The sequence below is a fragment of the Chamaea fasciata genome, unplaced genomic scaffold (assembly GCF_029207755.1).
Source record: "Chamaea fasciata isolate MVZ Bird 193981 ecotype frontalis unplaced genomic scaffold, bChaFas1.0.hap1 SCAF_1, whole genome shotgun sequence".
Taxonomy (NCBI): Eukaryota; Metazoa; Chordata; class Aves; order Passeriformes; family Sylviidae; genus Chamaea; species Chamaea fasciata.
In genome coordinates this window covers 28,750,479-28,778,417 of record NW_027094086.1, presented here as the reverse complement: position 1 = coordinate 28,778,417, position 27,939 = coordinate 28,750,479, and the positions used below count along the sequence as shown (strand labels likewise).

Sequence of the window (27,939 nt, the reverse complement as noted above, 5' to 3'; positions counted from 1 at the left end):
TCATTTTCATGCAGACAATTTTTGGTATAAACAGGACACTCAGACTAAGGCTGAGTAAGTGCAGGAAATCTGAGGTAAGAAATGTTTCATTCTAGCAGTACTTTATCCTTCTACTAGACAAGGCATTAAATGTTTGTTCTTTTCTACAATGCAAAAAAGAAAACAGGTGTTTTGTCCAGTTTTATTTCACCAGGAAGGTTTATACAGTTCTGCATAAAGGTCATTGTATGCATAGCCTGAAGTACAAAGCTCCCTTTGAAAACTTCAGCACAAAGACACTGCATATTGACGACATTAAACAACAATGTGGGTGATATAGGGCAAAAAAAAATTAAAACAAAACAGCATTCTTCCTATTAGAAAAGCATAATAAAACAAGGCACTTTCAGTAAATAAGTGAAGAACAGAAAAATGCTGTATCAAAGATTCCACAGAACTGACCCAGAGCACTGTAACAAAATTCTGCAGTAATGAACAAGTAAAATACAAAAAGGCACTACATAATCCTCTCCCTGCAACTCCCCTTTCTCAACCAATTAGCCAACTGAACTTGGCACAATGGAGTCTTAATTATAAAGTGCATCTCCTGTCTTAATACATTTTGAAAAATAGGTTATACAACATAGGTACCAACATCCCCACGTGTACAATATATTGAAACAAAAATACACTGCAATCAGATTCAATCTAGTTATGAACTGTGCAGGAAAAAATATGGCTTCTTTACAAGTCTTTCAATAACCTCCATATAATCTGGAATATTTTTAAACAAACATGAATGCATTAGCAAGGTGGTAAGAGGTAGTGTTCTGAGTAAAAGGCAAACTTACAGATTTTGTTGTTACATGGGTATATAACAAAGGTATCCCAGATTTTCAAAGCAGCATTACTGAACAAAAAGTATTACAGCATGCTATCTTGGGATGAAAATACACAGTGTTTTGGGGGTCTCAGATCAGTTCTTTCAGCAAAAATGACCATTTTACAATGTCCAACTGTGATCCCATTTTGTAACTACTGTTCTTGGTACTGGAAGTTTTCCTGTTGCATTGCATAAAATTTCCAGAGAAACTTTCTTCAACTTTAGAATTTAAAACCAACACATTCTCCATTCCTAAACACGAACGAGTCCATTTTCACTTCAGCAAACATTATTTTATGGCTATAAGAAAACACAAATACCAAACAGATGAACACATCAAATGTGTCGCAACAGTGGCAATATATGACATATGGGTTAGACGTGTTCCATGATTTAATGTGAAACTTGTCATTCTGCTAGGAAAGTCAGCCAAATTGTGTATGTACACTATCTAAACCTTAGCTGATTTTAGCCCTTATTAGACTTCAATATATTAAATATGTAAGGGCTAGATAAAAACTGAAATCAAAGCAGCACTGGGTATATTTCTTACATTAAAAATTTGTAAGGATTTCTGTAAACATTCAATATGTGCATTCTTGCTCTTTGCTGTAAATTTTTCACAGCTACTCTATGATCCTACCCACAGATAACACCCTCAACATGAACCTTTCCCAGGTACCAGCTGCTGCTGCTTGGCTATTCCTCATCCGCGGTATAGGCTACTTCAGCAACTTCAATTTCTGGGACAGAACTTCCAGCCAAAGAGCCACTCCAGCATGGCTCATGGTTCTCTTTGTCTGAGCTGCAAAGACAGATCAATAAGTAGAAACTGGTATGATTTTCTACAGCCATTTTATGCAGACAATCCACAAAACATTGACAAAGCTTTTTTAACTTATTGCTTATTCCAGATCTAAAATGATCTATCCTGAGGGCCTTTATGCAGCAGAGAGGTGCAGTAAAATGCTGAATTTCTCAGCTGTGCAGAATTAATGCACGACCAAACATTTCAAAAAACATATTTTAAGAATAACTAAAATACAAGTAAAATAATAGTATTTACCAGCTGTCCTCACCCAGGGTACCCTGGTCTGCTTCTACTGCAGAAGACTCCACCTCACCACTGCACTCACTTTCTTCTCCTGACATTTGACGAGTCATTTTTCCTAAAGATAAATCCCTACAACAGATAAGAACAAAGTACCACCAATCCATACAGCAAACATTTGTCACTGAAGAACTGTTTGTTTCATTTTAACCTTGGCAGTTTCTGCAAAAAGATTGAAAGCAACCTTTCAATCTCACTCCTGCATGACACATTTCTTTTGTTGGTACAGAAATGGCAGGGCTTGCACTGGATAGCTATTTAAACAGTTTACTTGCTCCAGCTGCTTATTCCTAAACTAAATTCAGTCCTTTAAATCCCTGGGCTACCAAGATGATTCGAGGGATGGAGCACCTTTCCTACGAGGAAAGACTCAGAGAATTGGGATTGTTCAGCTTGGAAAAGAGACGGCTTTGGGATGACCTAATTCCGGCCTTCCAGTACCTGAAGGAAACCTAAAAGAAAGATGCAGAGAGACTTTTTACAAGAGCCTGTAGTGAGAGGACTGTTTCCCCAAGGGACAGTGGCTTTAAACTGAAAGAGGGTAAGTTTAGATTGGATATTAGGGAAAAAAATCTTTATTTGTGACAGTGCTGAGGTACTGGAACAGGTTGCCCAGAGAAGCTGTGGAAACCCCATCCCTGGAAGTGCTCAAGGCCAGGCTGGATGGAGTTCTGAGCAACCTGGTCTAGTGGAAGGTGTCCTTGTTCATGGCAGGGGTTTTGGAATTAGATGATCTTTCAGGTCCCTTCCAACCCAGGCCATTTTATCATTGTCTGGTTGTATGACAATTTAGCAGCTTCACAAAATTCAAATCCCATAGGAGTGTGTATGACTTAAAGTAAAAAATTACATTTGGACTAAGCCACACGCATCTTGCCTAAATGGCAGAAGGATTATAACCAAAATATACTCAGAAGAAAGACAGGAGGATGACAAAAAGATTTCTTCAATAGTTTCTCACTGTAACTTTACAAAACCACACACTAACTTTCAAAGCAAAACGTTTTTCCATTAGTGATAAAGACAATTTTTTTCTTAATGGCAACACAAGGTAATGGTCCAGCTAGCTTGGCTACAAATGGGCTTGGCTTCTTTGGTTATATAGGTTGACCAAAGAAATCCTTTTTTCCCAAACCATTTCTCTATGTGGAAAACATGCATCAATTTAGCATTGAAAATTGTGACTTGAATTGAAAACAAAAGCTTGTGATCCATTTTGTGTTTAAAGTGATACTACTATATTTCTTTCTCTTTTAAAATTGCTCTTACTGTTGCTATTATTTTATTTCAATGCATGCATTTTATGTAAAGCCTTAGCAACATTCTGTAACATGACTACTGGCCTAAGTTTGAGCCAAATCCAGCATTAATAATAGTAATAGTAATAGTAATAATAATAATAATAATAATAATAATAATAATCCTACAAGTCTCAGGACTTGTCCTACATCCCCCTCTGCCTCATATCCATTGTAGGTACCTGGCCTTTTGAACATGTAGGCATAAGATGTTTAATTCTTGTTGGGCCATCAAATAAAAATTCTACTTCAACAAGGCCAAAGACAGACACATTTCTTTTGGGTTCATTTCCCATCAGACAAGCTGAACAAGATCACAAGTTTATTTGGTAATTTTTACAGCTAAAAATCACAGAAGTTATTTTTCATGAAGGCTTCAGACACTATGGGGCTGACTTTAACTATTTTTTTCTGTCTGGGAAATAAGCAGTGTGTTTGAGCATTTAAAAAACATGATCTGTCTTCAGGGAAAACACTAAAATACCAAGTCCCTTGCTATTCAAGTCTTTTTATTTTCAGTCACACAGAATTTCCTATCATAATGTTTTAGCCAAATGCAAGTTATTTAACTGTTCCTGACTATTTCACTGTTTAAGTCAGCATGCCAGAACTTTCTCATCAAACAGGGGAAGCATCTTCCAAATGTAATTATCTGCCTTCAGAAGTACGTAACAAACTGAATGTGGTACTCTGATCAGAATTTTCAGTCAGCCACAATAATTCCATTTAAAGCCTTTTCCAAAGGTAGTTCACTAGAACATTTTAAGGTGTGATTTGTTAGCCAATCTGGATATGCTGGACTCAGCAGACCATTCAGTATGAAATTTTTTTATTTTTAATATTTTTTTTTTTTTTATTTCTTCACTGTCCCTGGTCTGACACACACACACAGAGGGCATGTTTTTTCATCTCATCTCATGTTAGGAAGAAATTCTTTACTGTGAGGCTGGGAGGCACTGGAAAAGGTTGCCCAGAGAAGTGCATGCTCCATCCCTGTAAGTGTTCAAGGTCAGGCTGGATGGGACCTTGAGCTACCTGGTTTAGCAGAAACTGGATGATCTTTAAGGTTCCCATGTAAAACTATATAGAACATATTAGAACTATGAAGTTCTAATGGGATCACAGGAATTCAGTCTTCTGCTAAGGAAATGCTGCAATACTGACTCAGCAGCTCTAATGGAACACTGGATAGCACAACATCAATTCCACAGCTCCTGCTACAGAATTTAGCAGACAGGCACCATTTTCCCTTGGGTTTAAGTGGACAATCTCCCATGCTATTTAAATGGTTCCTGCAGCATCTCATTCCAAGCAATTCAGAACAAAGTTAAACAAATTATTACAGATATATGTAACTGCTTGATCACTATGCTCTGTCAAAGCTTTGAGAATGGACAGAATTTTATAACTCAAGGCAATTTTCCCCACTCATCTCTAGCAGGGCATTTCACATTTTCAGCATTTCAAAAGAAGAACAGAATCTTGCTCTATCTTTACAGGACTTAAAGGATTAGGAAACAATCCCAGTTACTTTAGAGGGAAAAGATAGGACAAGTTTCACAGTCATTTGTACTAAATAGCTTTTAGCCAGCATATGAGAAAGAGCTTACTGAAAAAATTGCTTTGTATGTGGTTATGCAGGGAAAATGGTTTCCAAGATACAGCTAAAGCTGGTGCTTGTGACTAGATAGAGAAAATACTTTCATGGAGATAACCTCCTAAAACCCTTAAAATTTCCACATACCTAATTCTTCTTTCAACAGCATCGATGTGAAGTTGCTTTTCAGTTAATAATTTCTTCAGTGATTCAACCTCCCTTTGTTTTTCAAGCAGTTCTTTTTGTAGACGATAATTTGTTTCCTCCAGGGTTTCACAGAAAGCCTAAAAGAGAAATTTAAGAGCATCTTCAATTTAACTTCAGTGGACTGCCTTATTTGACTTTTCTCTTAGAACTATCTACCTGTGACAGTGTTACAGCTGTTTGTTGTCAGACTGATTACTATAAAAAACTATGTCAATTTTAAACAAAATTTTTATCTTCATAATGTTGCTTTTCTTTGAATGATAAATTGATTATGCTAAACTGCAATGCAAATACTTCAATCACATTGTTTGTCTCACAACAAGAGAGACATTAGAAGAGCAGATCCTGATTTTGAACCTTTTTGCCTATATGGAAAATAAACTGAACTCCCTGCTCCCTTTTCTCCTCATAAAAGTTTGTTTCCACATGACTTGAAAGTCAGTTTCAAAGTATCTATATATCTATTCCCACCATGTGAGGAATATTTGGATTAAGTACATAATCTTCCCTTACCCAGGAAAAAGACAAAGCTGTACAGTTCTGTACCAAACACCTGCTACAAGTATGAAATCATGATGATTAGAAGACCACTACAAAAATATTCTGAAAAAGTTTACTAGGATGCTGTGAACACTAACTACTCAGCCATCACAAATACAGTGTGCTCCTCCGCTGAGCGTGACATGTATGTATCACACACCCTCACAGATGTGTCAGTGATCTATCCCAAAACCTAACATGAAGAGCCTGTGTCTAATGCAACACCCACTGAATGCAGGAAGTGACAGGAGCGTTGGCACAGAGCCTCCTCGTCTATTACTGGAAAGCACAAGTCTTCCAACAGTAATATGCAATTCTGATTTAATAATTTACATGATCCCTATAACTAAAGGCCCCATGTGGGAGGCTTTCTTGGCTTAATATTACCTGCAACTAACCACTAATTCAGAGTCCACTGAATGTAAACATTTTATATGAGCTTGGTTAAGAACAATGCTGTTAAGACACAGTTTTTCCTAAAGTTTTAAAATAGGCTACAAACATGAAGAATATACTATTCTTTGCTTTAACTGAAGCAGACTCATGATCTTTAAAATGTTAAGTTTTCCTGTAATTATACAATACAAACAAGTGAGAAGTTTTAAATTCAATAACCCTTTTTTTTTTCCCATGGAATTTTAATTTATTTTATTGACTCAGACAGCAAATTTATCTTTGTTGACAGACACTTGAAGACCAGTTATGAGTTAAGCCATTGCTGTATTCATGTCTACTGCAGTCAAGGGCACATGTCATGCAACTCATTCTTGAGGCAGCATTTGTAGTGATTGCTTTAGCTATCACTCTGGTTAAGCAGTCATCTCATTTCAGCCCAGCCAATTAAATGAATTTTTGTGCTCTTTATCAAAGAGCACAAGATACCCTAACTTGCAGATACCCTAACTGAAAATTGGACATTATTTCCTTAAGAACATTAATTAGGTTTATTATTTCAACATTTAGATGCATGCACATGGAAACTTCCCTATACACAAAATAGATAAAAATACTGCACAAGTGTTGAAAACTGTTTCACTGTTCTGTATGAGAACTGACTAAAGCCTTTTGGAAAAACTCATCTCTGTCTGCAATCTGGGTATGAGCTGCCCAAGCAAATGCAGGCTCTGTTTGCAACTGAGTAAGAAAACATCAATATATTCTGAAGGATGCTGTAACAGCAGAAAAGTGAACCAAAGCTGAGAAAGGGAACAGCATGTAATGAGCTATCTTGTTCTTTAGACAGCTGGACACCTGGAGTCTGGAACAGTTTTAATACCCAGATTGGACTAATTTTCCCTGCAATTCTGAGAAGACAACCGGGAGACAGCTTTGCTTCCTTCTTCAGGTCATGAAACAGAGATGGCTGGGAAAAGATCTGTGGGAACAACTACCAATGATATGAGGAAAAAAAAAAAATTAGTGAATATTTTGCCTATTTCTAGGACTAATCAGCTTCTAATGGAGCAGGTACCTGCATCCTTCCCCCCAAAAAAGATGGATGTGTTTTGGCAAGTCCTTGGAATAACAGACTAGACGTAAACCAAATAGAAGATATCCATATTTTCCATTATCAGGAAAACAGAAGATTTTTTTTCTGCAATGCTTTAGATGGTAATAGAAAGGCAAAACAGAAGTAAGTTCTGAGTATTCTTTAAAAATGAACTCCAGGAATAAGTACATGAACCTTGATGCTTTTTCTGTATAAGGCAGTTCAGAAAAAGAAAAAAAAGCAACAAACAGTAAGGGATGGCAATAGATGCTTTTAGTATGCAGGAGTTCAGGCTCCTGAAAATCAGAAGCAAGACAAAAAGCATGACCACAACCATGGATTTCAGGTTGAGCAGACTTCAAATCTCTTCAGAAACCTGCTTGGAAGAAAGAACCCATGGGAAAACACCTCGCAGCAAAGAGCAGTCCAGGAGAGTTAGCTGATATTTAAGGATCACTACCTGCAGGGTCAGTAAGTACAGCTCAACAAGTACAAAGTCAAGCAAAGGTTGCAGGTGGCCTGTGTGGATGGGCAAGGATCTCCTGAGCTCAGACACAAAAAAGCAAAGGGTGACTAGGGGTGAAAGCACAGAGAGATCACACAGGAGGAATGTAAGGCTGCTGTCTAATCTTACAGGGACAGGATTATGAAAGTGAAGGACAACTTGGAGCTGAATCTGGCAAGGCATGTGAAAAGTAACAAAAAAAAATTCTACAAGTACATCATCAACAAAAGAAAGATGGGAAACCATGGACTTGTTGTGTTTATTGGAAAGAACAGCCTTGAGTAATTACTTCCCTGCAACCAGAAGGAAGGTCAAGACAAACTCACCTGCAGTGGGGGAAGACAGGATCAGGGAGCACTTAAAAAAATTGGACATACTAATGTCCACAGGACCTGAGAGGCTGCACCTTTTTACTGTGCTGGTGATCAGCCACTGGAGCAGGCTAGACAGTGAGGCTGGGAAGTCTCCTCTGTAGAACATTAAAAACCTGAGTGGACAGGATCCTGGGCAACCTGCAGTAGTTGACCTTACTTGAGCCAGGAGGGTTGGAACAGATTATCTCAAGAAGTCCTTTCCAACCTTAGTCACTCTATAAATAAGGTGTGGTATCTCTTGGTGAATTTTATGACAGCTGTCTCAACAACTTCACAGAAATGGGTAATAGCTAAAACTACAACAGCACAGCTGTTTTAATGGTTTGATTAAATTCCAGCGGAAGAATAACACAGATTTCACCACAGCATGCATGACTGAAATTTCAATGAAGGCACTTAATTTTTTTAAATTATCTGAATAAATAATTATGGTAATTAAAAAAAATTCATCAGCTTAAATATCAGTGATGAAAAAGGGATTGTAGAGAAATAAAATATGAGCTTGTGACACAAAAACATACCAAATTTTTCACATGCACATAGTAATGTAACAGGAGCCAAGGCACTCCTACATACATGCGAAACAATCCAGCAAGTATAAATTTAGTTGAACGAGCATCATTTAACATTCATAATTTCTGCAAGACTAACAATGTATGTACAATTCTGAAACATAGTTATTCTATAAAGCAAGAAAACTAAGATCATCTGCTCTAGATAACCTTGATACAGCTCTACATGTCAGTAAAACTTACTTCTAATAAAACAGGCTGCAGGACACAGTATTATTTGTCTAGTGTGCTCATATGCATGTTGAAAGGCTGCTGGTTAACAACACTACTTGACACTCCTTAGTTGTCTGCAAGAACACCATTTTCGGTGGTTAGAATTAATCATTGAACTGCATTGAATGTAACCTTATAAAATCTCTCCTAATAATCAGTAGGTGCCTTATATAGTTGCTTTACAAAACAAACTTCATCCATGGCTCATAAAATTCAAAAAAGAAGATATATTTTGGGACAGGGATGAAGTACAGCTGTCAAAGATGATCAGTGTGCACCAATTATCAGACTGTGCCCATTTGAGAAATACTTCTGTGATTTTTGAAAAAGAACAGAAACAAATTCCATATCATTACACAGATCTTACAATATTCTAACAACACTTGCCTTTTGCATTCTGTTTCTATCCTACTATTTAGCACTTACCCTGCTCTCTTCTAGACTGTCAAAAGGACCCGGAGGATCATCCAGACAAAGAAATTCTCTCACTGCAAGGCTTTACCAAATAAAAGAGAGTGAATTACTTGAAGTACAAAACCAGCAACAGCACTTAAAAATGATCATAAAATGGAGGTAATTTTTTAAGTGACATAAAAATTTACATCCTCTAATTAATTCCCAAGTATTCAAAACAATTAATAAATAAATAGTGAACAAGCTATTAAGTCTCAGTTGTACGTGTTGACCAGGGAGAGTATTTAGAATGTAACTTACAAAGATAAGTAAGCAATTTTAGAAAATGATTTTTCATGATTTTTTAAAATTGTCATAGAATTTGTTGCTACATGACAACTGGCAAGTTTATCACTTTGGTATTGAAGACGTTTGAAAAATTCTCCTGGAGAAAAGTAAGTACTATGAAATAAGTATTATATGACGGATGAAAAGCATGCCGCAAAAATCCACAGACAGATCCCTCCAGGTAGTATCAGGGGATTTAAGCATGAGCACTGTAACATGTTCACCTGTCTCCATTTTGCTAAGATCATAATTCATTAACATATACACATTATATGATTTTTATAGATACAGTATGTATTTTTATATAAATAGTAAGTTATAAAATAATAAAAGACATTGTGCCATGGATCTACTACACAGCCATCTCTGAACACACATTTCAAACAAACTCATTCCATTTGGATACGTGTAACAGTTGCCATCCCTCTCTCTGTGTTGTTTTGCAAAGGCCAGAAGAAGGAAGTAGGTGTAATCCTGTGGTTTACTACAGAGTATTTCAAGCATCTGTCTCATTCTACCTTCCAAATTTAGACTGCTTTTCACAGAACTCCTAAACATCTCCAAACATGTCCCTTCAGCCACCTTTCTAAGACTTTCCTGCTCGGTTGTATTCATTCCTCTTCAAATAACCTCAAATCAGAACACTGTATTCACAGTTAATTAGCAGTAGTAACTTAGGAGTAATGCTGTGCTTGCACTCACTACTGTAAATCTTTAAATCATCTCCTACTGAAATCAGTGCACAAAAATGAAAACATGAACCCAAACTTAACTTCCTGCCTCCTCCCACCACCTGGGTCCCATGAAAAGGTGAGGGCAAAAGGCAGTAACTTTCCGTTTTCCACTCATTCTCTGCATTTGAAGTTTTCACAAAGTGCAAACACAAGAAAGGAAACTTTCACCCAACCAGGTGTGGCAAGTAAAATGAAGAAACATTTCTTCAAACACCAATCATTCATTATACTATCACTTTCAGCTTTAAAAAGACTCTCAAGAACATTTATCTAACATAAACTGAACATTTACTATGTTGTTTCTTTACCTAAAATAGGCACCTGATGGCATGAACGTTTATTCACAGCCTAGCTCTGCTCAGACAGTCTGCTCTGACCCTGCTCTACTCTCCACGTGTTACACCTCTTCCTTTCATTTCATGAATGGAAGATTCTGCCTTTGAAGTACCACAGGGATCTTTTCTGTGCTGTGACAGAGCTTGCTGTACACGTGTGCAGGCTGACATCACTCTCCAGGGAGGAGCAGTGCCAGTATTAGGGAGGGCAGCAAGGGGCAGTACAGCACATGGATCCCTGACTCCAAGCTGACCGAGTTCCTCCCTTCCAAGCTTCTTATACAGGGTGGAGACAGGACAGCTCTGTCATCTATATAAAGCCAGATGATGCTTCTGTTTAGCAGGTTAAACCTCTTTCTCCCACTTCATAAGTTATATGAAATTTTCCTGAACACGATTTAACTCTGTGGGTGGATTTCAATTTGATCTTTCACTGAATCTTCAATACAACGTAAAACGAGAGTGTGCAAAACACAAACTCTAAAATTAGCCACCTGCATATATTATCCTCCATTTTATCTTTAAAATACTTTGTGAATCTAATTTTATTAAAAAATAGGCATAACAAATGAGGTCTCCTATCCCTGAAGGGCATATTTCCCACTGTCAATACAGTACATAAAGTATAAAGAGAAATATAGCAGATTTCTCTACAAAGAAAAAAGGCTTTTTTGGTCTAGGTCTGACCCAAGCAGTCTGACTTATTTGCAACACTGGAGAAGTAAATGGTGAGCTTTAAAGGAGAAAACAGGGTGAAATGCTCACCACTGCTCATGTGAGAGGGAAGTATTAATTCCCATTAATAGTAAATTTATTCTCTGATAAGCGGGTAAATATATTACATTGATCAAATCTCCCTCATTCTAATAACTTCCTGAGGAATTCAGACCTTCTATAGATCCAAACATTAGAACCATATCAATAGGTTATCAAGTTTATTAAAAAAAATTGTCCTAATGCAGAGCCCTACTGGGACAAAAGTTCTATAAACCACATTTCAGTTAGCCATCTCTTCATTAGCCAAGATACAAACTGATTCTGCAAACACTTACTATTACTTCCTTTTTGTATCTGATAACCAATGCAGTCTAAAAGTCACAGTTTGGAGTTTTTTGCCTTAAACTATGATGAGCACTGTTTTGTCCAATATGGTCTATCACTAAGATACAAACAAGCCACCTGAAATGCTGAACTAGCTCCGACAACACGAAGCATAAAGACTTCAGATCTATTTAAGCAACTCCATTCCATTCACTAGTGTGTCTCCAGCAGCATAACAGAAGTTACATGTAGGAACTATTAGAGATTGATTCCTTTTCTTTTTCTATTATTGTGTAATTTAATTATTAGGAAGTTTTTAAACTTCTCAGCTGCATACCTCACCCATGTAATCTTACTTAATAGCCACTGACACAGAAACTTGTAAGCTGAGCCCCATTTCTTTCTGAAACCATTTAAGCTTTGTCTCTGACACCTCACAGCAAAGCTTTGCCACTCAGCATGACATACTCCAGCGTGACTATGAATCATCAAAATATTAACATTCTTTACTCACCTTCCCTCTCCCCTTTGGTGATTTCACACGCCCTGTTTGTCTCACCTAAGACAACTGACTAAAGAGAACTCTCCTTGCAGGGAAGTTCTGCAGCTTCAGCTGTTCTTGCTTGCTTTCTCTGTACCTCTAACAGACACCTCCTTTGAAACTGAATGCTGTGTTTTAGCACTGAACTGTGTGGAAGTACAATTCAGATTCCCTGAACAATAACTTCTTTTTTCCCCCTTTAAGTTCCTCAAACGATTTTAATGAAACTTTTTGACTATTGCTGAGTACTGAACTGATTCAGAGGTATCAATACCAATAGTTACTTTCCAGGTTGCAAAAACAAGCTGAGTTCAAAAATCTGCATGGGTATACTTACTGTCATTTTCTACTTCAAGACACAAAAATTGATGTTAGTCACTCGGTACCTCAGGATCCTTCTAGAATAGTTTGTGATCTCATTGTTCATTCCATTCTCCAGATAATTTCAAGATGTTATGAACATCAGTGTCCGCAACTGTGATCTAACATTCCACTGGTATTACCCCTAAATTTCCATCCATCCTTTTCCCCTTGTCTTCTAACCCTTTTATAGGAGCCCTGACATAACTACTTGTTTGTCTCTATAGGAAACATTGTATCATTTTTATTTACCTGCTTACCACTTTGGGTTTTTTTTTACTACAAGCACTACCAAAGTCAGACTGATGTAAATCCCACTTTGCCAGACACAGCAGTGGAGTGCCTTATAAGAACATGTCAAATACAGTAATAGCCCTTCTACTAAAAAGTAAAGTAAGTAGGAGCACTATGTGGTCTCATGGTCCCACACCACAGCTTGGCAATTTTAAAATTTTGTTCCTTTAAAAGTCTTGAGGGAATTAGGTTTGCTTCAGAACATTTCTTACTCTTGGCTTTGAATGAAGTTTCAGATGATGACAGGTTCTCCGACTCACTCCTCAGAGAATCTCTAGTATAGTAACCTTAACTTTTTTTATTTCTGGTGCTGGCAAAGGTTTTAACAACTAACTGCTTTGCCTCTAGCAAAGTGCTTACTTAAATTCTCTTCTTCGTCTGTAATAAAATTATTTTACATTTCATTTGTCAGAATTACATTCTATTAATTTTCTTGCTTTGGAAGAATCTCCCACTTTGTACAAAAAAAAGATACTGTTGAAAGAAATCTCTGCACTTTGCTGCTTAAACACATTATGTTTTTAAAACTATTAAGACTTTCTTGATTTGTGGTTTACATTTACTTATGTACAGGAATGTGTAAAGGTACTCCTATTACTTCCATGTCATGTCAATAAAAACCCTGTAGTTTAATACACATTTTAAGAACTAATTGCATAGTAAGTGTAGGTTCTCTCCGTTATGAAACCCCAACACACCTAGTATAAATTTACAATATTATCAATTCTGCATTAAACACAGAAAAGTAATGTTTTAGCAATAAACATGGAACTATTCTAACATTTTAAATACCGCAGCTTTTAGTTATCCCTATACAATTCAAAATACTGCAATTCCACTTTTTTTATGCTAAGATGAGACTAATTTAAAAGGACAGTGAGTAATTCACTTAATAAACCAAACACACAACATGAATGTTACTGAAATGCCTCACCACACTGCCCAAAGATACACTGCTGCAGTCTAGGAGTTTTATGAGAGGAGTATGGACAGAAAAAAAGCCCCAAATTCATAAGCAAAGGTTAATCACATACCAGTTAGCAATATCTTTGTGAGCTACTAGGTTCTGGAGGAATGCCTGCAGCCCCAGCTGTCGATCTTCCAAGAAGTCAGGATTGTAATTATCCTTGAACCAGCGCTTTGGCGGAAGGGCCAACCGAAAGCCCGGAAACATATCTTTTAGCTGAAATTGAAATTAAAGACAACATACTTAAAAATTCAAAAAAGTATTAATTTTGCCACAGGCACTGACTTCATTTAGATTTATGAGATATGTCTCACTTCTGCTAAGTTCAAGCACAAGTCTAAACCATAAATACAATCCACATTACAACTTAAATTGCAGGCACTGTTCTGTCATGTGCCGTGCTGCCTTATGCAATAGAGTGCTTTATATTTTTCCCCAAATTTAACACATAAAAATAGGAATGAAAACCTGTGCTTTGTTACTTAATGTCTGAGTCTGCTACTTAAAGCCTTTGAGTCTGTAAACATAACTGTAAATAGAAACTAAAGATGAATAATAATTTCAGAGGTATTTCATCTAAATTTCTTCTACTGAGGGATAGTAAGTACTATATATACAGATATATAGAATAAAACCCCATTACAGATCTACAACTCTGCAACTTATATTTGTTGGGGGGCTAGAAGAATAAATTACAACACATGCATAAGATACTCCTTGCAAAGAGTAGTTCTTTGTACACTCAGAATAATAAAATTTCAATATGCAAGTATGGCTCAAACCCTAGTAACATGCAAAACTGTATTTCTGAGTTACTTAAATAGCAACAGGGTATAGCTGACATCAGAAATACCCAGATTTTTTCTTTAAATTCAGAAATAAAATGAATGAAAGCATAAAATTAATTATAGGCCAGTTAGCCTGACCTCAGTACCTGGTAAGGTAATGGAGCAGTTTATACTGAGTGTCATCACGCAGCACTTACAGGATGGCCAGGGTATTGGACCCAGCCAGCACGGGTTTGGGAGGGGTAGGTCATGTTTGACCAACCTGGTCTTCTTTTATGGCCAAGTGACCTGCCTGGTGGATGCAGGAAAGGCTGTAAATGTTGTCTATTTGACTTCAGCAAAGCCTATGACACTGTCTCCCACAGCACACTCCTGGATAAGCTGGCAGCCCACGGCTTGGACAGGAGCACTCTTTGCTGGGTTAGGAACTGGCTGGATGGCTGACCCCAGAGGGTGGTGGTGAATGGTGCTGCATCCAGCCAGTCACCAGTGGTATTCCTCAGGGGTCTGTGCTGGGGACAGTTCTGGTCAATATTTTTACTGACAACATTGATGAGAGTATTGAGTCTTTCATTAGTAAATTTGCAGGTGACACTAGGCTGGGAGCATGGGCAGAGAGTCCAAGGAGATAAAAGTTTAGTAAGTCCAAGTGCCAAGTCCTGCATTTTGGCCACAATAACCCCCGGCAACATTATAGGGTGGGGATGGTGTGGCTGGACAGTGCCCAGGCAGAAAGGGACCTGGGGGTACTGGTGACAGCAGCTGAACGTGGGCCAGCAGTGTGCCCTGGTGGCCAAGGCGGCCAGTGGCATCCTGGCCTGGATCAGGAATAGTGTGGCCAGCAGGCGCAGGGAACTCATTCTTCCCCTGTACCTGGCACTGCTGAGGCCACACCTCGAGTGCTGTGTCCAGGCCTGGGCCCCTCAGTTTAGGGAGGACGTTGAGACGCTTGAGAATGTCCAGAGGAGGCACTGAGGCTGGAGAGGGGCTTGGAACACAAACCTGTGAGGAACAACTGAGGGAGCTGGGGTTGTTTAGCCTGGAGAAAAGGAGACTCAGAGATGACCTTATCACTCTCTAAAATTTCCTGCAGGGTGGCTGTAGCCAGGTGGGGGTTGGTCTCTTTCTCCAGGCAGCAACTGACAGAAAAAGAGGACATAGTCTTAAGCTGCACCAAGGGAAATATAGGTTGGACACTAGGAAAGTTTTTTACAAAAAGAGTGATAAAGTACTGGAATGGCCTGCCCAGGGAGGTGGTGGAGCCACCATCCCTGGATTTGTTTAAAAAAAAGACTGGATGTGGCACTTGGTGCCATGGTTTAGTTGAGCTGTTAGGGTATGGGCTGGACTCACTGATCTTGAAGGTCTCTTCCAACCTAGTGATTCTGTGATTATACAATAAGGAATCTCTCCAAGGGTGCCAATTATTTTTCTAATATGCATGACAATCAAAAAAACTTGAACACTTTGATAAAAAACAATTTTTCCAAGTTATGTTTGACAACGAAAAATCTACAAGAGGATAAATTTGATACCTCAGCTGCCACAAGAATTGTTTCACCTTTTTTTCTGAATACAGGATCTAGCCAACTTCTATCAGAGATGTTCGATGTACACCGATTATATTAATATGAATGTAACAGTGCTAGAAAATTCTAATGGACAGCTCTTTCACCAGATTTAAGTTTTAGAAAGGTTATAACAGATACTGCATTTCACATAGAATCTCTCTACGCTCTTTAAAGGAAGAACCACATTAATGGATCACCTTTGTTTGTGTAAGTATTGTTTCACAGCATGAGATACTTTTTAAACATCACAAGTACTGTTTATTCAAACAGCCCATGATAAATACTAGTTCCTTATTTACAGAATGGTTTATTGTCAAAGCCTTGCTCTTTATTTCTGAATTTAATTATTTAAGTATGCTTTCCTCTTACTGAATTTTATCTTGATATTAGATTCTTCTTTATATCTTTATCTTTGGTCCCCCAAAGTTCCCTCATCTCTTACCAAGTTGTCATTAATACCATATATATATATATATAAAAGAATGTATCTGAATGGAACAGAACCCATAGAATATAACAAAAATGAATTCCTGTTAGTTGTTCAGAAGACCGCAGATAACCATTGCTGGGAAAGCCTTTCAACCACACAGACTTCTGCCTAATGGTACATTTACTTGTCTGGTCACATGGATCCCCTAATTTAATTCTAAGGAGAGAGTACGCCTACCCACAGATTACTGCTTTGGTGGATGAAGAGTGTAAGAGCCAGCTGCTCTCAGTGGACTAATTCTCAACAACACAGTCCTGGGGCATTCTTTCTTGAGCACTCCTCTGACACAGCAGGAAAACCCAGGGGTCAGACAACTTATTCCGGCTGTGATTGCTTGCTTGGATCCAGCACCTTTCCTGCTCCTTCCTACATCACCATGTAACACATTATACATGTCACGTGAGTCCTAGTCTTGGGGAGAAATGGTAAACTTCTTCATTCTTAAGACTGGCCATTTCATTATGTGTTTTCTACACATTTAGAAACTTATGTTACTATTTTGTAATTCTCTAATATTTCCTGAATGATAGGATGTTTAAGCTCCTAGGGCTGACATTTCTGTATTATAAAAAGTATAGTATCTTACAGACCAAAGAGTAAATGGTTCAGATGTACACTGAAAGATGAAAAAGCTTCAGACAGTGATACAAAATTCAAAAAATAGATATTTTTCCTTTAAACAGAAATATTAATACCTAGAAATAATGGTGAAAGCCAAATATTTTTGCCAAACATTTGATGGCAAAGACTAAGGGCTTCACATGTAAAATTTAAATGTTTATTTTAACAAATATTTTGGCATTTTAATTTTTCAAACCACTGACAACCACACTAAAAGTCAATGGAGGTATGCCAATTCTTGATCTATACTTGACATAGCTGATTCAAAATGCAAAGTGCTATACAACTTGACTTTCAAAATCTGAGTTGAAATACCAAGACCATTCTCAAAAGAAGTCAGGCTTTTGCCAATATCCTTAATTTAAGACAGACTATATTTAAGACAGGAATTTTGTCAGAAATAAGTCTCTAAACTAATTCCCATTTAGCAATTTAGTTTTAGACTCCACTGGGGTTTCAAACGTAGCCTAGAAGATACTCAATAGGTCAAACCAAGAACCCATAGAAATTTCTAAGTTCAAGTCCATTTTCAAAATTTCAGCTGAATTTAGCTGATTCGGCACATAAATCCAAAGTGATAACCTATACAAAAAAACTCTTTACTGTGGGAAAAGAAAGAACTTACTGTGTGTTATAAGGTTCATGTTGAAACATGAAAGAACATACTAGTAGAAAGTGTGTTGAACCAGCAATGAAAGATTATTCTTAGGAATGAACAGTGGACAAAGTGCAATTGCTTCCCTACTTTTGATAGCCACACACTATTCACCAACTATAAAAACCTGTGCTTTTCAGACAAGCATTTTTTCCTTTCAAGCATTCTAAAAATATTAAGCTGTTGACCCAGAATCCCTATTCATCTGGTGTTTCCTCCATCTTTAAAGATCTGATTAAAAAAATTCACTATTAACTTTGAAGACGCTGAAAACAACTAAAGACTGACCCACATACAAAGAACATATTTATGTTCATGAAACTTCAGTTTTATGATGAACAAAAGCAGAGTTTGCTACACAGAGAAGAACTATGTAACTACTAATAACTACTAATTCCTGCAAGAGAATACAATCCCCTAGTTCTATTTCTATGCAGGAGATAAATATTCAAGAGTCAATTCCATTATCGTATAAACTAGGAATAAATATAAAGTTAGAAGCACACTAACAGCTTCAGATGAAGTTGTTACATCTTCTTTACATCAGTGGTAGCTGTTTCATGTCTCTTTGAAAAAATGAAGAATCACACATTTCCAGTCATTAATAGAATTATGTGTTTTATATGCATTAAAATCAGAAAAAAATACAAGATGTGACAAAAATGTAAGACACAAAAGAAGTGAGGCAAGATAGCTGAGAATTTACCAGTTAATAATTCTTACCTTGTCATTAAGCCTGGAGAAATCTGTGTACCGTCTGAAAACCACCCAGCTTTCCTCTGGACTTCTTTTCACCAGTATTTTGTATACCTGTGTGGAAAGACAGAAATATCAGAAAAATGTGCAAAACTTCACACTGTGTTGTCTGGAAGGCTGAAATGATCCTCTATTTCTTAATGACACAAAACTTGTGGATAAAAAAAACCCAAAAAACTTAATTAGAGCAAAAGAAATGCAAAGAACAGTTATCAGTACAAAGAGTTTAAATTAACTTCAGAATTTAAGTACAGAGTTCCTGTAATTCCTAAATACATGTAACTATTTCTGTCTGTAAGAAAGAACAGACAGAACAAAAGGTTTGGCTATCAAAAAAGCAAGGCAAGGGTATTTCAGTGATCTACTTTAACCTTTGCTAAATTATAATTTTACTCATTGATCCTGGAGGCCTCTCTGTTTGTAAGATGACTGTTAATAATCAGGTACTGAGTGTGATATTGTTTCAAAATGTCTCATCTGACTTGCTTCACAAGGAGAAATGATGCAGAATAGAATTACATCCTCCTTTGCATTTGTTTCGAACATTAGGTTTTGTCTTTCCAGGCAAAATATGACTTCACTAGAAAATTGCATCAGAATGATTATACCAGCACTGCATAACTGAAGTAATGGATACTCTGAATCACATTTAGCAAGACAACAGCACAGCAGTACCACACTCCTATTTAAAAGCAAATGGATAAAGAAACAAAACAATGATGATAATGATACTACAGTTACTTTTTAGGAGTATTAATATTCCAATGCCTGAACACAAGGAATCTAACAACACAACTTCAACTAGAAAACATTAAATAGTGTCTAATGTCATAATCTTACTCTCTCCAAAGTAAGGAAAGAGAGGTTCTGCAATTGTACTGCATTATTTTTCCCACTCTGCATGGAAAAAATATAATACAAGAAAGAAAAGAGTATTTTTAGAATCATAATGATAAACAATCTCTCATTTAACCAAATACTATTTGAAACATTTTCAAATCTGTTACATAGTAAAATCTTTTCCAGTACTTCATGCTGTCACAGCAGGTTGTCTTAGCTAATAAGTATGTTTTTCTTACTGCAGTCCCAACATGTGATAACCCCAGTGCTAGCCAACTTCTGTACAGGTCTGAGACTGTTTCTAGCAATTTTATATTCCATAATATAGTAAGTTTCAGATAGTTACAGAAATTACAGATAACTGTGGTGCAAATCAAAAGCAATTTTTCAGCAATTACTTTTCTTATCCACATTTTAAACACAATTTCACTTCCAAGATGCCTCACCTGTGGAAGTCATGGATTGTGACAGAGGAAAAAGCTATTAGCTTTTAAAATTCAAGATGCAGGACATGCTTAAAAAACCAGCATTAAAATATTTTTTTTCTGCCTTGCGTTTTATGTATAAATGCTTATTCAAATATTTTATTACTTTGCTGTCATACTAAAAGTATAAGCAGTCTTACTTTCATAAATAAAATTAGGAAATAAATGTAAAATTGTGAAGACTCTGCTAGTACACAGTAAAACACAGAACAAGAAACTTTGGAATATGCGTGTGAATTTATTTGCCAATCAGTATTCTATTCTTGTATTCTACTCTATGTTCTGCAAAAGCATTATTTAAACATGTATATGAGGAAAAAAATGAGTAATTTCCAAGTGAACATTAGATAACATAAAAAAAAAGTTCACCAGTTACAGTGAACTTAACTGTAACAGGGAGTGCAATCAACTTGTGATTACTGGCCTCAAAATTATGGCAACCTGAAACAAACATGTTTTGTTTTCCTGCCAAAGTTTAAAAAAAAAGTGGTTGGGTGTTCTTTGGCTTTTCTTTAAGGTTTGCAGTTAACAAATAAGATGTAGAACATTACAAAAACACCTCTCAGTTCCTTCATATAAGATCTTGGGTAAAAATCACAAATTATTTCAACAAATTCATTTTATTCCACTCAATCATGAACTGCTTTATTCTAAAACTAAAAATCATCAATAAAAATATACCCATATGTGGTGACATTATATGTCTGATTCAGCATCTCATCATTTCTACTTGGCTTAAATAAAAAGTGCCAATTCCAGGACTGCAAATTCACTGAAGACTAAATGTTTACAAGAAGACATTTTTCAGCCTAGGTTTTTTCTCCCATAAGCTTCAGCAACCATGAACTCTAACATGCACTAATATCTAACTCCTGAAGTTTGGACATCATTCAGCTTAATCAGATTCTTATTTTTGGAAACTATAAGATGCTACCAACAGTAAAAAAAGAATTCAGCAATTGAGGCTTCTGTCTTTTACAAGTCATTTTAATCTGATTCCCACTGTCTGCCATCTCACTGATTTAGCACTGCAAAAGCAACTCTAATTCCTAGGACTAATTACTTGCTGGCTTTAATGCACAACAGCACACTGCATGCAGAACATGCAACTGAAAACAAACAGTTAATTGTGTGGTTTTAGAAACCAACACAGCAATAGAAGTGAAATCGGGAAGAGCAAAAATGCATCCAAGCATTTTACAGTGGAAGAATGTTTCACTTGTACTTCCACAAACAATAAGGAGACAAAGTTGTCGTTGTTAATACAGAAGAACATCTTACAGGCACATTGGAATATGTCTCGGCAATGTCCTCAAGAAAGACAAAGAGGAGCATGTCCAAAGAAGGGCAACAAGCTGGTGAAAGGTCTAGAGGGTAAGTCATATGAGGAGTGGCTGAGGGAGCTGGGGATATTTATCCTGGAGAAAACGAGGCTCAGGAGAGACCTTATGGCTACCTACAACCACCTGAAAGGAGGCTGCAACCAGGTGGGGGTCAGTCTCCTCTCCCACGCAACCAGTGACAGGACAAGAAGACACAGCTTCAAGCTGTGCCAGGGGATATTCAGGCTGGACATGAGGAAAAATTCCTTCATGGGAAGGGTGGTTAAACATTGCAATGAGCTGCCCAGGGAGGTGGTGGAGTCATCATCCCTGAAGGTGCTCAAGAAATGACTAGATGTGGCACTTTGTGCTATAATCTGGTTGTCAAGGTGGCGATCAAAGGCTGGACTCAACCTCAGAGGTCTTTTCCAAACTAAATCACTCTGTGGTATTTTCAGAGTAATCCTTGTACAGTAACAGTATCGACTGTTGTTTTAGTTTTGAAGGTTATTATTTAAAACATTTTTTTAAATCCATTTGGTTAAAAAAGTTCTGCTATTCTCTTACGCTAACATGAATGAAGGTTTTTAGAAACTGAAAATCTCAGGAAAAGACAGTATCATTCTCAAATAATATAAAAGCATCATTACTACTTTTTGCAAAAAGATCTTGATTTCATTAGTATTTTAACTGCTATAAAGATTCTGCACTTCTCTAATCTAAAAGAAAACATGAGGAAAAAAAGTTTGTCTGCTACTTCCTTCTCCTTACCTATTTCTGATTAATGTTGTTCATCTTAAGTAATATAATTAACAATCCGTAACAGCTTCCATCAGTCCCACAAGCACTGCAGTATTATCTCAAAGAAATATTTCAACCATGCCCACAAAAACAAATGTAGAAGTACATTGATATATTTATGGCATGCAAAAAAATGAACTGCCAGCTACAGTGCACTTTGAGAAAAATCAATACAAACCAGTTAGGCTGCTGCTCTGGCAAAAGATACAGCATAAGTGACTTCCCAGTCTGTTTACAGAACAGATTTCCCCTTACTAGGAACTGAGCTGGGCAAGAAGTTGAAATATACATGTTTGCACTTCAACAGAAATGTTCTAAGTTAATTATAACTGCAAAGAGTTATAGACATCAAGGTTTTTTATCACTCATGTCAAATAAAAGCCTACAATTTATTTAAGAATTTTAACTACACAGAACTTATACGAGTTCAATTTCACAAGGAATTGTAACTGCAAGGGATTCCTGACTTTTCCAGCAGAAATTGATACATGAAACAGAATTCCTTCTATTCCACATACACAATTACAGGATAGACTGCTTTCTAGTCCCAGTTTTCCCACCTGTATAACAGGAATGGTATTTTCCTGTCAGGAAGCACTTTGAAGCTAAACTGGTAACATCCCTGAACTGCAGGATTAATTCCTGAAAGACAATGCAAAGCACAATCTATTGATCTTTTCATTACAGGATCAATGATACCAAGACCAAAACTTACAGTGAATTTTGCCCTTTCCTCCATCACCTCGTAGCCCAGAATAGTAGGTGTGGATGGTCGATCTTCCCAGCTCCTGGAATCTTCGTTCTGCTCTATTTCTTCTACAGGCTGAGTACAGTACTCTATGGATGTATCCAGACCTGTAAATTTAGTCCTAACAAGTGGACTGCTACACGCAGATGATGTGGACCCAATCTGGTCAGGCACGCTCATCTTTTTAAAACTATCAACTGTAGAGTCCTCCAGCTGTCCTTTCGAGGAGCTTGAACTCGTTGAGATGCTCCCAAAGGAAGAACTTCTTTGGTTTCTGTTTGTAAAGCTGGATGATGAACTTCCAATAGGAATAGGAACAGGAACATATGGTGTTGCCATCCTTCATGAAAAAAAAGCCCTCAGTTTTTGGTCCAGGAATTCAAACGTCATTTGCTGCATAAACCATGTTTCCTCTTGTTTTCAGGAACAGTACCTGCAATTAAGTACAGAAAATATTGCTGTCATTTTAAAGCCAAAGCAACACTAAGAGCTTTGGAAAAAAGTCTGTATTAGCTCTGAGATGGTACATAGCAGGACTGATGGTAAAACATTTTCACAGAGAATTTGGCTTCATATAAAATGGCGCTTTTAGGTTGTATCTCAACCATTTGGCAGACAGCTTTACAAGAGTTCTGTCTTCCACAGCTATTAAAATTAAAATGGCAAAGAGGTAAAGCAAGATTACAAAAAAGAAAAATCCTTTTGTCCTTTAAGACTTAGGTGTTACGTGGTTTTATCCAAAGAGTCAGCAATTTTCTGCAATAAGAAGTAGTTTCAGTGACTGTTTCATCTGAACAGTACAAAACACTTTCTCTGAATTGGTTCTGTAAGACACCAACTGCAGACTATGCAAGCCAAACACACAGGCAACAATATACATGACATGAGTCAAAAGACACGACAGTAAACAACTTAGGTGAAAACATATTTGCATATTACACATTCACTGAAGTATAATAGATCTGTTTTCAATGCAAAGTATTTTTTCAAAACAACTCTGTTGTATATAATGCTGCAGACATTTGCCACAATGTTAAATATGCACATTTTCTGGAGTCTGAATTGGAGCAATTAAGTTTTACAAGCATGCACATCAAAAGCAGGGTTGTTACAGCAGGTAGTTTTCCATTCCAGAAGATTGAAATGGGGGAAAAAAAGTGCACAGAGAAAAGATAAATTAACAATTTAGTATTTTTTTCTTCAACAAAACCATTTCAAATGAGTCTTTTGTGTGCATGTGTACACATTTCTGGAAAAAAAGCAAAATAAAATTAAGATGGCAGTATCAAACTGCCAAAAAACCCATCTCCTCATTTTAACAAAGTATCCAAAGAAGAGCTCTTACAACATGCAAATTAAATGCCACCTCTTTGGATTAACAGGATTTGAGCCATGATCCATTTCACCCAGGAATAAACCAATCAACTAGGAGGCTGCAGGAAGCTGTGAAATGGGAAACCGCCAACCTGATTCACATCAGACAATCAATCATCTACGGCAGCAAAACGAAATGAGATTCCTAGTTGTGAGGGTGAACCGATGCTTTCACTCTTGCTCTAAGTTAATACTAGAGCACACGAATAAAGAAATAAATTTTAAATGAACCAGCACAAGCAAGACGGAAAAATTCTCTTGAACAAACTCCTTGAGTGAAGGAAAAACCAAACTTAATCATCCTTTCAGATTCATCAGGAAGTCTTCACACACTCTCTGTCAGAAAGCTCAGTTGACTTGACCAGGAAAACAATTTCAAATTGGCAGTCACTTCTTGGGAACATCTCTGCTTCACTGTGGAATGAGGCTGGACATTCAGCAGCATCTGAGGGAGGTGAAATGTCAGCATGATAAACCCCTGCTGATTCCCTCAACTGGTCAGGGATGCGATCTGAAGTATCCAGCAGCTTCTGTTGCAGCACAGCCCTGTGCTTGGTTGTGTGAGTGAAGCCACGTGTCAGACATCTGACCTGCTTCAGCCTCACTTAGTGTGAGAGAAGCAAGTCACACCAGTTTCCAAGACAAGATGTTCTCCTGGAGCTACACCAGATCTAAATCCCTTTTTTCACCCACATCTCACTAAGAAAATCTATTTTCTGTCTAGAACAATAACCTCTGCAATATTTTTTTCTTTAATGCAAGGAGTGAAGCATTGTCTGATAAATTTTCTATAGCAATATTCTCTGAACAAATAAGAATCTAAATGAAGCACTAAAAAAAAGCTAACTATTTTTTCACTTGCCACTTCAGTGACTTTTCCATGTTACCAGCACAAGGAATTGAGACAGTGTCCCACCCGGCTATGTCTTGGGAGGTGTAGGATTAAATTCCTGTAAATGGAACAATTTAAGTGAGTCCAGACTGCAAAACATCAAATGATCTGTATGTAAAAAGTGATTATCCTCTGTTGCATGATGCGAACCTGGAGTAGAAAATAGGCCCACATCTTAGGGAATCTGTTGAAGTTAACTTAGGAGTTTGTGGAATTTTAAGATGCAAAAAAAGCTTGTGCTTTTCATCACTTTACGAAAGGAACCAAACCAAATCCAAAACCCCACAATAACATTTCCACCAGTTACAATACTTGTGAACAGTCCTTCCTAAAAGAATTTCTTGCTTGAAAGTGAAATTCCAGTAAACAACTTACTATCTTGAGCTTGTTTACTTATGACATATTACTCTTAAATGCACAAAAATTTCTGAGCAGCTGCACCAATCTGGCAAGCAAGAGAGGTCAACACAGACCACGCTGAAGATAAAGCCCTTGGTGTTGAGAGGCCAACACCTGTATGTGTTACAGCAGCTTTCATTTCAGAGCAGCTCTAATTCGGTACTACAGCCTGGATACTTATTAGCAGCTGGACTATACTAAGCCTGCTCCCAGGGTACATCTTCTGGTTTAGCTTCTTTTGTACTCTGTAAGGCCATCCCAAATTGTGAGTCAATGAGCTTTAATGGTGATGATGACACTGTTTTCTTCTGAAGGACATTCTTGACTCAATCTGTCATAGTAAACGTGCCCACAGACAAATAAAAGGGGCTGATACTACCTGTGTCACACACAGATTCCTCTAACTTTGAAGAGTAACAGGAAAGTATTCCTTGAGTAACAGAAATATCAGTTCAAGTGAGCAAATGGCACACAGCTTCACTTAACCTAAATATTTTTTTTGTAGAAGTTGAAAGAAATATACAAAAATATTACATTACCAGACTCAAAAATACATATATATTCCTATACACATATGTAAATCCATCTTCAACTGTAGAGGTATCAAAATTTCCTAGTATGTGAAATATTTACATGCTATGAGTTACAACAGGGTTCAAAATCACAGCAATCTACACTTTATGAAGGCTACTGAATATTAGAAAAAAAATACAATGCTCAAATGAGGGTCACAACCCTAGAAATCCAGCCTTATCTACGAATACAGTTTGCTGCCAATTCATGCAATAAAAGGAACTGAGAACAATTTTGTTTTAAAAAAATGAATCCTTTTAAACAAACTACTTACCCTGGTGCAGGCAAGGAGTGTTTGTTTGCTCCTACCCCACCTGCACAGAACCAGCAGAAACACTGCAGCACACCAACTTTAAGAGCAAACGGCTCATGACACCTATGAGAATCCCCAGAGACTGCACTTTCTCATCTAGCGATTTACATGACTTTCTGCAAGAAATTTGCTTCCTGTTTGGAACCTGTTTTCTGTTCAGTTTGATATTCAGCTGTGAGTGAAGAACGAAAAGAGAAGGAAGAGAACATGTGCTGGAAGCGCTGAACTGCAAGATCTGAAACAGGACAGGACAGTCCCGGGAACCCGGCTGTCACATGCTACAAGAGCAGCATGACACCAACTTATCCTGGTGTTTACAGCAGCCACCTCCCTTTTTGCGGGTGAAGCAAATAGGCTGTAATAAAACCACTTAAAAAGGGTTTGCCTGCAGCTTGCAGCTATCGCAGTTCCAAACCTTTTTAAGCTAATGGCTTGTATATTCAGTGAGAAACATGTAAGCCACACGATTCAGGGATAATAGGTTAGAAACAAAACAATCCGTACTTAACAGCTGTAATTGGATTTAGAAGACTTTTAGCTATGCAATACTATTTATGATCTGGTTACATATATCCTGCCTCTGTTTGGACAACGCAGACAAGCTGATCTCTGATGTTTAGGGTTTAAGTGCTACTGAAGAATGTCAGCTGAAGAACAAGTGGAATATATAAAGAAACAACTTCCAGACCTAGGCTTCATAATTTTTTAAAAAATTATTTTGTGCTGACCTCAGCCAAGTTACCTAACAACATTTTTTACCTGCTTATGAACTCAAAATGGGAGGGGGGTGGGGGTGCTATTTCTCACACCTCACACACACACACACAAGAGTAATTCCTGCCCCAAAGAGTCTGTTAGAGAACTAGAAACAACTGCAGGTACCTTGCTCCCAAAACCCGCACATCAGGGAGCGCTACTTCTGACTGCGACCTGACGGTTCTGAAAGCGAGGAGAACCAAACCAGACCGGCCGGCACCGCCGGGGCAGCGCCCGGCCCGGCCCCGCCGCCGAGGGGCCGCGCTCGGGGAGCGCCGCCGCCGCTTTACGTAACTCCAGGGGCGGCCCCGAGCCCGTGACACCGGGAAGGCCCGGGAACAACCCCAGTCCCTTCGCACGGCTGCGGGAACCGGCCGAGGAAACACCTGGAGGCGCGGCGAGGCCCCGCCCCGGGGAACGGCGGGTTCCGTACGCGCCGTCCCGCCCGAGCAGGACCGGACGGCGCGGTGCCACCGCCCGCGGCCGCCTCCCCACAGGTGCGCGGGAGCTGAGACGGCTGCGCGGAGGCGGCGGGGGCCGTTCTCGTGCGGCGCGGGACGGGCAGCAGCGAGGTTCCGCTCCCCCGGCCTTCCCCGCACGGGCTGCCCGCTGCCTCACTCTCTCTCTGCCTGCCCCCCCGGTTCCCGGTGCTGCCGCTCCCGCCGGCGCTGCCCGCCCGCCCGCACAGCGGCCCCGCTCACCTGCTCCCGCCGCGCGCGCCCCGCTCCGCCGCGCCACCGCCGCGCCCGCCCCGCACGGGGGGCGGAGAAGGGG

The 27,939-nt window shown here is 38.3% G+C and overlaps 1 protein-coding gene across 5 annotated transcripts; it reads right to left on the bottom strand.

Annotated features, from left to right (window-relative positions):
- Positions 1-167: 167 nt before the first annotated feature.
- Positions 168-27,939, bottom strand: SNX16 (sorting nexin 16). Of its 5 annotated transcripts, XM_066179538.1 has the most exons (9): positions 27,867-27,939; positions 22,826-23,291; positions 18,630-18,716; positions 13,849-13,997; positions 9,195-9,264; positions 5,016-5,152; positions 1,929-2,045; positions 1,545-1,667; positions 168-1,162 (listed from the first exon to the last, which is right to left on the bottom strand). In XM_066179538.1, exons 2-8 carry the CDS (start codon positions 23,195-23,197, stop codon positions 1,562-1,564), a joined length of 1,038 nt encoding a protein of 345 aa, XP_066035635.1. In that variant the 5' UTR covers positions 23,198-23,291; positions 27,867-27,939; the 3' UTR covers positions 168-1,162; positions 1,545-1,561. The 5 variants fall into 5 exon arrangements, with proteins under 5 accessions (XP_066035635.1, XP_066035614.1, XP_066035619.1 ...); XM_066179517.1 differs by having other exon boundaries at positions 168-1,667; XM_066179522.1 differs by lacking the exon at positions 27,867-27,939 and adding an exon at positions 27,292-27,343 and having other exon boundaries at positions 168-1,667.

Coding starts and splice junctions, on each gene's coding strand:
- SNX16 (XM_066179517.1), bottom strand. CDS start 23,197: ATGGCAACACCATATGTTCCTGTTCCTATTCCTATTGGAAGTTCATCA. Junction 5,153..9,194: donor ACAGTCTAGAAGAGAGCAGG/GTAAGTGCTAAA, acceptor TTTCTCTTTTAG/GCTTTCTGTGAAACCCTGGA. Junction 1,668..1,928: donor ACCCTGGGTGAGGACAGCTG/GTAAATACTATT, acceptor CTGTCTTTGCAG/CTCAGACAAAGAGAACCATG.